Source organism: Podarcis muralis, chromosome 1, assembly GCF_964188315.1.
Source record: "Podarcis muralis chromosome 1, rPodMur119.hap1.1, whole genome shotgun sequence".
NCBI lineage: Eukaryota > Metazoa > Chordata > Lepidosauria > Squamata > Lacertidae > Podarcis > Podarcis muralis.
The window spans coordinates 84,572,220-84,582,134 of NC_135655.1; the positions used below are offsets into that span (position 1 = coordinate 84,572,220).

Here is a 9,915-nt window from a genome sequence, read left to right on the forward strand (position 1 = left end):
CAGGGTTACCTAGTCTTCAAAAACAACAATAAGAAGCTGATGATTGGCTTGGGCCTGGGTGCATGGCCCCAGAATGAAAGGGTGGAATTTGGCAGCAAAGGAGCTAGAGATGTGACAGATCAGAAAAAGGGGGGCAAGCGAATAAGGAAACACTTTGTTTTGCAATGGGGGATGAAAGAGAGAGAATGGAAAACCTCTTATGAATGATGAGTAAGAGACCTTTTATAACACTATCCCTCAATTCCATATGCTTCTCAGCTAGTCCTGTGTGCTGTTTGTAACTGGTGGTGCTAGATACACAAATCACATGAGTAATAGTTACCACAGGCAAGCATTTGCCAGCTAGTTAACACACAAAGAAGAAACCACCCTGGCAGAAGGCCTTGATGCCAATTCCCCAGTGTGTGTTACTCACCCCCAGTGGATGGAAGCCACAAAAAGGAGTGCTTTCCTGGTGAACACCCAAAGTCATAAGGAATTACTGGATGCATGGGGAATTCCGTGTTCTTACAGTAATCCAGAAAAATTGGTAAGGTTGTGCATCAAATCAATAGGACAGTGTCAGGGCAGAGGTTTAAATCATCCTGACCTGTTGGTTTTTTTAAAAAAAGAATGCTTATGCTTAATGCTTAGCAATGCTAAAATGGTTTATATTTTAAAAATTAGCATATGCAAATAGGTTGTTGTCTTTTTGTGTGTGAGAGAGAATAGTGGTCAATGTAGAGAGACTGTAACAGTGTCATTACCTGGCAAGTCTGCATATGTTTTTGCAAAGGGTAGAAACTTGCTTATTTTAAAAACAAATGAAATGGGGGGCGGAGGATGACAGGGTGTCTTACGGTGCTATGGGAGGGACCAGAGTCTGCTCTTGGTGCCATGTTCCTAACTTTGTGGTGAGAGCCTAACAGTTTATATATTTATAAAAGCAGTGCCCCATCACAGGACCTATGCAGTGGGATATTAATCCGTGTGGGTGTCCTACTTCTAAGAACTGCCTCCAGGTTCCTCACCCTACTAGCATACACCTTTTCCAGGTGCCATTATCTTCACTCAAGGGTATGATGCAGAGCAGGTGTTAACCACAACTCGTTCAACAGGTTGATCTTTTGCTGACATGATGCACCATCCATCTTGTATGTATCTGCTGGGACAGCCTTTCTCAGTGTCTGCAGGCAGTGATGGAAAGGTGATTGGCATCTCTACATGTGCAAAGCACCTGCCTTGCTACTGAATCTTTGTAACCTGCTCCCATGCATCTGGACCAGAGGGTGCGGCTTTCAGCTAGGCTTGAACATCTCCCTTCCTCACTAAGAACACTGAATAGTAAGTGAGCTGTAGGGTAGAAGGCTGCCCTTTCTTCAACAAGACAGGATTTTAGCTCTTCGTAATTTTACAAGCCAGTAATATGGTGGCAGGGGAAGAGGATAAATCCTAGAGATGATCCATTTATCAGGCAACCACAGCTGTTTGAAGCTCCTCCACTCTTTTCTGGTTTGACTGGTTTTCCTGAACAACACACTTTCAATTAGGCTGCACCCAGAAAGACCAAATTCTGACATCAGAATAAATTATTTGGCGCTGGTAGGATGCCTTAAAGTGGTCACTTGACAACATAATGACTGACTCAATTATTTACTGAATTTGTACCCCACCCTTCATTCCCAAGGAGCCCAGGACTCACAGCTGGTCTGTGGGGGAAGTAAGGATCCATTCTACCAGCTAGATCTAATTCCCAATGCCTGAATTATGCAAATGAAGTGCACGTAGTAAAATCATTAATGTTTTCATGATACGCTGCTTTCTTAAGAGATTTTTTTTAAAAAAAATGGGATACGTAAACGGTTTTAAATAAAATAAGTGCACAAATAAGTGCACACCTCTGAGCTTGGCAGTTCAGGCAGAGCCAGACGGTTCCTGGGCTGGGGTACCCTGCATGCCCCCCTCTCAGGGAAATAAGGCCACTGTGGAGACCAACAGCCAGGCTGTGACCTTTATTGGACACGGGAGCGTTCTTCTCTTGCATGTCGTTGAGGCTCAGAGGACAGTGCACATGATGGATTCCCTCTCCCTGTGGGAAGGGATAATGTCGGGGAAGACATACCGCATGTCACTGAGGACCGAGTCATTCTCCTCAGGGGCCGCTGGCAAGGCGAGTTGCTGCTTCTCCGGCTCTTCAGCACAGCCTCTGCCCTTTGGGCCTTCTGTTGGCTTGTCCTCCTTTGTGTTGTCTCCTGCGCCCGGGCTCCTGGCTCTAATGGGAAAGGGAGCACCCGCCACTTCCTCACTGGGCCCAGGCATCCTTTTGTGTGCCCGCCTCGCGCTACCTCGCCTCTTCCTGGAGCTGTCTCGGGAGGCGCCTGCCAGGTGCTGCTGGCCCACGGTCTCCATCTCAGACAGGCTGTAGGCCAGGGTGGCCCGATGCAGCTCCTTGTCTTCGTCTTCAGGGTGGGTGAAAGAGAACCCTGCGCTCTGCGGGCGTGGCGGAGTCGGGATGTCCGTAGCAGACGAGCGCAGGATCTCGTGTTGCTCCGGCTGGATGAGCTCCACCGTGGCCTTCAAGTCGTTGTTGGTGAGGTCTGGAGGTGTGAACAAAGCAAGGGGTGAGGAAGCAGCCCCTTCAGCATCACTCTGTGGGCCCAGCACCCCTGAGGCTCAAAGGGGCTTTGCGCTCTGCCCCAGCATGCAGCAGTGTCATTTGGATAGGAATGAGAGACAATGGGAGCAGGGGCAGGGTTCTTTAGCACCTGAGATAGCAACATAGAATGGGAAGCCTTCCCAGTGCCCCTTCAACCGCCCTCCATCAAGGAGGACCCACTGCCAATGTGAAAAGAATATCCTGACCTCAATGGATTTCTCTGCTTATTTTAATGTGGGAGAAACATGGACCAGTTCAAGCCTGGACCCAAATAGTCTTAATCCTTGCACAGCTGCTAATGGGCGATGAGGTACAATGGATGCCCTTATTACTCCAGGGACTGCCCAGCCTAGAGTGAGCCATAGAGCTGCTCCTGCTCCTCCTCAACTTAGGCTTAGTGTCATCCATTGGCTCTGGCAGTCACAGTAAACACCAGTCACCATTGACCGAGATGCAGGCCAAGACCCCCATCTTCCCTTCTAGATGTGTGCCCAACTCTAGTGCCCTCCGAGTTTGATTTCTTACCATTCACTCCTGCCACTTTGAGCTCCCCGTCTGCGTCAATCTCCATTCTCTCCTGCCCATTCTCAAGGATCCTGCAAAAGAGGCCTTGTCACATTGCATTGCAGCACTTGCCACATTGCATTCTGGTCAAGCGTGTGCTGCCGCCACCCCACACCCCACACCCACACCCCAACAGAGGCATTCTTGGTGACTTCTTCCCTAAACTCCCTCCTGCTAGAAGCTCAGCACAATCCAAACCGGAGCATTGCTCAGAAGCACTGTAAGACTTAGGACAAAGTTAATACAGAGTGGCTATTTTTATCATCAACACTGAGAATGTTTCACTTCATTTTTTCTGCCTAACAGTTTTTAACTAACACAAGCACAGCATGGGGGCTAGTTATATATCTAAACAAATAAACTGATGGATTGGGAAACCACTGATAGTAAGCAGGAAACAATTGTCAAGATCTACTCCACAGGGGTAGGAGTTATTAGTTACCAGTATTATTATGCAAGAGCGAGAAGAGTCAGATGTACAGGGGATGGAGTGGAATTGCAAGGAATCCAAAGGACAAGCTACGCATTCAAAATTATCTCAGTAATAACGAGAACTGGTCAAGAGGAACAAAATGAAATTAAGCAAGGGCAAATCTGAAACGTTACAGCAAGGATAATTCTTTATTTGCAGTGTTGTGTTGAGGCTTGGACACTAAAGATTTTTAAACCCACACCAGTTCATAAATGAACTGTAAGAAGATAAAAGGTTAAACAATCTGAGCAAAGGATCAGCCTACAGATTAAGGAAGGACAATATGCTGGTTGTTTTTAATAGTATTTAAAAAATCTCAGAAGGTGATCAGGTAGGTGGACAGGGCAAAAATAATTGAAGGGAAGCAGTTTTAGGTTAAACATAAGGAAGAATTTCCCATTTGTAAGAGCATTTCATCACACATGAAGTGCTTTTGAAGGTCTCTTCTATTGTATTATTTGCACAGCCCATGAATTTGGGTTAATGGAGGACAGGTAATAGAAAAGGAACATATATTCTAAGTTCAAACAAAATGCCAAATGATGGTTTGGCAAAGTCCCGAACTCACAAACTCCCTCTTCCCCCTTCGCTCTCCATTCTCCTTTTGCACAATTTGCTTTAGTGAGTTGTTTCTGCTCTTGCAGAAAATGATAGTTTGCCTTACATCTGATTAGGGGGCAGGCTAACTCGCTTGCGCCTGGCCCCTCCTTGTCATCTCACCTCCTGGTGGTTATCCGTTTGCCATTGATGTACTTAGTAGATGTGGAGACAGAGCAGAAGCCTATTCCTAATTCAGCACCAGGCCCAAACGTAGTGAAGAAATCTAGAAGGGGAAAGTGACAACATCACTGCTGAGGGGGGAGGAGGCAGCTAGCGCAGGCCTCAACACCAGCCAAATGGCAGAGGCCTTCCCATACTGCAAATGTCATTGGGAATGAAGGGACTGGACAAAAGAGGCACCAACACTTAACAGGAGAATTGTTCCTTGGACATTTAAAAGCAGGGGTGAATTGGGTCCTTGTGAGATGACAGAGCCAGAATGAGGTAGAGAAGCAGATATGGAAGAGGCAAAGTGTATTGGAGAAGCACAGAGGCAAACCCTGCAATGAGCATGTGCAGCAGATTGCCCACTGAGCTTCTCAAGGCTGCAAGGTGATGCGTCCTTACCTGTCTGGAATGGAGAGCTGTAGGAGCAATAGGAGTAGGTGGTACAGCCTGGCACGACCCACTGGGTTATTCCTCCTTGAAGATCTGTATATGGGGACAACTCCTCTGGAAAGGAAGGAGGAGGCTGATAAGTGGAAGACTTTCCAGTTACACATTATAACCCAGATAATACAGGGACATGTTCAGTTCCGTTGCTTGGTGCAATGAGCCTAAGCAGATCAGGTAATATAATGCAATACAAATCCATGATTATACCATACCCCAAGACACAGAGAGGATGTCTTATGTGACATGCACCCCTTCAGTAAGGGCGAGGACAGAGCAGAAAGATTGCAGCCAGGCTGGAACCTTCCCCCTGTCCTCGTCTCTGTCAAAGCACAAAGAAGAAAAGCCCTGTGGATCATGGTAGTGAATGTAATCCACTGCTGTGGTGGCTGATTCATTAGGGTGAACAGAACACTGCTCTGAGCTCAGGCTCAGGCTGGGAGGACAGAGCTCACACAATCCTCTCTCTCTCAAAAGTCCATTCCTCTCCAAATGGCTCTGTTTCAGCAGCCTGGTGACACAGCAATCCGACACACACTTATCTGGGCACAAGACCCTCTGAAGACAGTGCAACCGCTATCTGAGCAAACATGCACAGGGGTGAACCGTTGGAGAGGGGAGGAAACATTTTAGTTGTTTCCACTGTTGAAAAAGAATGCAAATAAGAAAAATGTGAGTGAGGCCGTTGTCTTGTAACCTTGGTCCTGCAAGCTATAATAACATCTAGCTCCTTTGTCTCTGAGAAAGGTACTGCGTCTTGAGAACAGGGTCTTAGTGCCTTTATTTTTTAGCAGAAGAAGCAAGTTACAGACATTTATAAGCAGGGTGGTGAATCTTTTGCAGCCCAAGGACCACATTCCCTCCCAGGCAGACTTCTAGCAGCTGAATGCTGCTGGTGGGTGGGGCCAGGTGCAAAGTTGGCAGGGACACAAATGCGGCTCTCACCTTGGTATAGTAAGCGGCAGCCCAGCCATGCAAAACTAAGCCACTTCTGCATCGCCTCCTTTCCACATCTCTCTATCACAGCAAGCCAAAGCTACTACCAAGGTTCAAAGGCACTTTCCCACCAGAAGAAAGTACTCAAGGAGGATGGTGCAAGGGAGGGTCAGTAAGGGATGCAGCCTGGGTGCAGCACTGCTGTTTTAAAATAAATCTCTCTTGGCAGAGCACATTGCGTTTAGTCTCTGGCATCTCCAGGTTAAATGAAGAGAAGTCCCAGGTGCAAAGGCTGATGAAGACCCCTCTGCCCGAGGCCTGAGCTGCTACCCACTAGAGGAGACAGCTGTGAGCCAGAGACACCATTATAAAGCAGCTTTATGTTGCCTACCCCTTGTTCCCCTCGTTCCAGCACATACCACAGAGTTCACTAAAGGGATCTTGTCCTGCGAAAAACTCTCTGAAGACCTCATCTGCATCACGGAAGGTGAACATGAAGTCCGGAGTCTCAGTGGCGCTTGGATAAAACCCAGCACCTTCAAGAAAACAAACCAGATACCTGTCACCATCACTTCTCAGCACGCTGTGGATGTCTTTCAGGGAGTGAAGGAAGAAGGGAAAGGGCATGATATGCTGAGGACAGCTGAATCTAGGCATGATCTCTTGGCCCCAAGCAAGATGCAGAGCCAGAAAGGAAGAAACACAGAGCAGGAAGCAGCCCAAACCACAAAAGAAAACAATTCAGTTCCCAGGATTCATTATTCCCACTTGATGCAAGAGGGGTCTCCATGCATGCAAGAGGACAGCTCCCAAAATAAAAACACAGAAAGATAGAGTGATAGGGGGCAGGGGTAAAGGATACAGTGAAGCAACAATGTGTGTTGAGCCACCCAGATTTTCATCAGGATTTTTTTCTCCTTGTGAGATTTCCAGTAGGGAAGAAAATTTCCAGGTGCAAGCCTGGAACAGCCTGCACAGGGTAGGTTCCTGCCCTGTGGTGCTAAACAAACTCTATGCTTTCAGGGTATCAGGGAGGAGCACCAGTTGGTGAGAGCACCAGGAAGTGCTTGTGGTGAGGACTGAGCCCAGAACAGAGGTGCATATGGATAATATGTCCTGCATGTCTACACACCAACCTCCACTCACCTGTGCTTAGTCCTATCAGTCCCTCGAGTCCATAGAGGTCATAAAGGTCCCGCTTATAACCTGCCAGAAATAAGGAACAAGAGGAGGCCAGTCCCATCTTGACACCCATTCAACTTTTGCTACAATCCTGTGCAAATGCTTTAGCTACAAGACTCCTGAGACAGTAGCAGAGCAAGGTGGGAGCGGTGGTGGCGGTCCATCCCAGGTGTCACCACTAAGTAGGGGGTGACAAAATGCCAGGCAGCACTCACTGTGGGGTCTGCAGCATGTCCGAGCCACACGTCTCTCCCCAAACAGTCTGCCCACCACCTCCCCCTCAGCTGTAGGGCGGCTGAGTGGCAGGAGGCAGGCAGACTGCTTGGAGGCCCTGCGGAGCATCTTGCCCCGGCTGGCCCCGCTCCCAGACGTAGGACACGCACGCCGCCCCAGGTGCCCAACTGGCTTGCTCCACCACTGCCCTGAGACACCACAAGCTCTCCCTCCAGCACTAAGCACTGTGGCCCCAAACAGCAGCAATGTACTGAGTAGCAGAAAATATAGTTGCTCAAAGTGCCCCTGGTTCTTCCTTTTCAAGAGATGGGTGGAAGGCAGACTGGCAGGTCTAGCAGTGAACCAAAGGGGATGTCAGGTGCCTGGAGAAGGGGTTGTACAGGAAACTCATGCTGGGTGGACTGTGATTGGGCTGAGCTCTCACTTCTGTGGCCTGCAGGGAGTGAGAACTGGGAGCCAGCAGCAGCTCAGGAAGAGGCATGTGTGCATTATAGGGAAGGCCTCTAAAAGACCACAAGAAGGCAGGGGGCATATAGGAGCACATAGGGAACAGCTCAGAGATAGGAGACCCCTGGGATGGGGAATGGCGAGAATGGTCCAATGTCTTACTGTCTGATAGCACTTCATATGCTTCTGCTATCTCCTTGAATTTCTTCTCCGCATATTCCTTGTTCCCTGGGTTTTTGTCTGGGTGCCATTTCAGTGCATTCTTCCTGTACCTACAGCAGTCCAAAAGGAGAGACTGAACTGTAGGATTACCATTAAGAGAAACCGTCACCTCTCAATATTATGTCAAGAGGAGAGGTGTCATTTCTTCCCCAATACCAGCAGTACATGCCGTGGTGCATGCCTAAACTACATAATCTGTTGATTTCTAGAAGCCTTCACATAAGAAGCAATATTGACTAGGGCTGCAATGTTTGGGATTTCAAAGGCGGAATTGACATCTGGGGTGGGGATTCCAAAAAAGCTCAACAAAATTTGGGGTGTCCTGGTTTTTACTTTTTTAATATGGCAACCCTAATATTGGCAATTATGTAATTTCTGTATTCCTAAAATATTACAGAAAGGACCACCACGTAGCCGGCGTACAACCAATTTGTAGGAATACCTTTGTAACCTTGAGGATAGGCTACTATGATGCACTCTGTTTGGTTGCATTCAGTTACTATCTGGTGGGTTCAGCTAGTAGACAGTGTGGGATCCTGCTTCCATGCTGGGGTATGCCTCAAAAGATGAATGACACCTGTGATGTAGCATCTGCATTGGCTCCCTGTCCTGTTGCATTCTGGGCACAATGCAAGGTGCTAAATCTGACCTCTTAAGCCCCTTTGGCCATTATTATTACTGAGTACCTTCTTGAATACATTGTCCATGCACCAAATTCAAATAGCGAGGGCATGTTCAGTGAGTTTGGTGGCTGACCTATAACTGCGGAACTCCTTTGTCCTAGAATCCTTTGTTCAATCAAAGTCTAGGTCTGTAAGCTCTCCAGAATAGTTGCAGAACTTTTTTTTCTTTGGTCTGGCATTCTGTGGCCAGGGTTAATCAAGCATGGGGTGATTTTTGTTTGTTTGTTTTGTTTTCTACATGAGTATTATTTCGTCTTCTTTTTGTTTGTGTGTGTCATATTACTCTGTGCACTTGTAATTATGTCCTTTTGATTTTTCAATAAATGATATTTTTAAAAAGCATGGGGTGATTTTAATTTATTTAGCGATGTTTTCCTATTAATGGCTTTGAAGTACAATACTGTAATCTACCTGGAATCCTTGGGAAAAGGTAGGATAGAAATTGAATGCGCCAAATAATATAAATAAAGGGCAGAATGCACAGATATTCCTAAAGGGGTAGAGGTGAATCACAGTTTAGATGTGTCCAGCACAAAAGCCCCTGGACCTATTTACCTGCAATTTGGTAGTTTATCTACTCTAGAAGGGCTGCTATGTATCCACTTCTGTCAAAGGTGAAAAAAGTCATAGTCATTAAAAAAAATTCCCAATAGTGAATAAGGGTGAGGAGAAGGAAGCAGGTAAGATAGACTTTCCCAAGCTGAACTGGGCAGGCTCCAAACTGATCTGAGCCAAACTGGGCTATTTTATGAAGTGCCAAATTCAGGTCCATATAACATCTTGTGGTTGGTGCACCCTGTGCTACTTACGCCTTCTTAATGTCATCTGAGGAGGCCGTTTGAGGGATGTCCAGTGTTTGGTAGTAATCAACCATGATGCAGCTTGTTTAGCGCAGAGGCCAGCTGTAAATTAGGGGAGAACATGGTAGGACATTGATCATCCTCCAGCCAGGCTTCCACACTCACCCACTCCAGCTCTCAGAAGCACTCAACTGATGCCAGATGCAAAACATCTTCTGCTGAAAGTACCTAATACAAGATGTCTGTTCAAAACACAGTTTAGCTTTATGTGCAGCCACCACTATCCCATCCCCTCATAAGTTGCAGGTGGCATGTGCTTCCACCTCAGGAGGACATTGCTGACCAACTCCCTTGTTCTACACTATAAAAGGGTAAAGGGACCCCTGACCATTAGGTCCAGTCACGGACAACTCTGGGGTTGCGGCGCTCATCTCGCTTTATTGGCCAAGGGAGCCGGTGTACAGCTTCTGGGTCATGTGGCCAGTATGACTAAGCCGCTTCTGGCAAACCAGAGCAGTGCATGGAAAC

The 9,915-nt window shown here is 47.3% G+C and overlaps 1 protein-coding gene across 1 annotated transcript; it reads right to left on the reverse strand.

Annotated features, from left to right (window-relative positions):
* Positions 1–1,976: 1,976 nt before the first annotated feature.
* On the reverse strand, positions 1,977–9,492 carry LOC144328851 (dnaJ homolog subfamily B member 2-like). Its single transcript, XM_077933905.1, has 8 exons — positions 9,397–9,492; positions 7,845–7,954; positions 6,966–7,025; positions 6,239–6,355; positions 4,839–4,943; positions 4,392–4,494; positions 3,161–3,231; positions 1,977–2,576 (listed from the first exon to the last, which is right to left on the reverse strand). Exons 1-8 carry the CDS (start codon positions 9,459–9,461, stop codon positions 2,035–2,037), a joined length of 1,173 nt encoding a protein of 390 aa, XP_077790031.1. The 5' UTR covers positions 9,462–9,492; the 3' UTR covers positions 1,977–2,034.
* Positions 9,493–9,915: the final 423 nt, after the last annotated feature.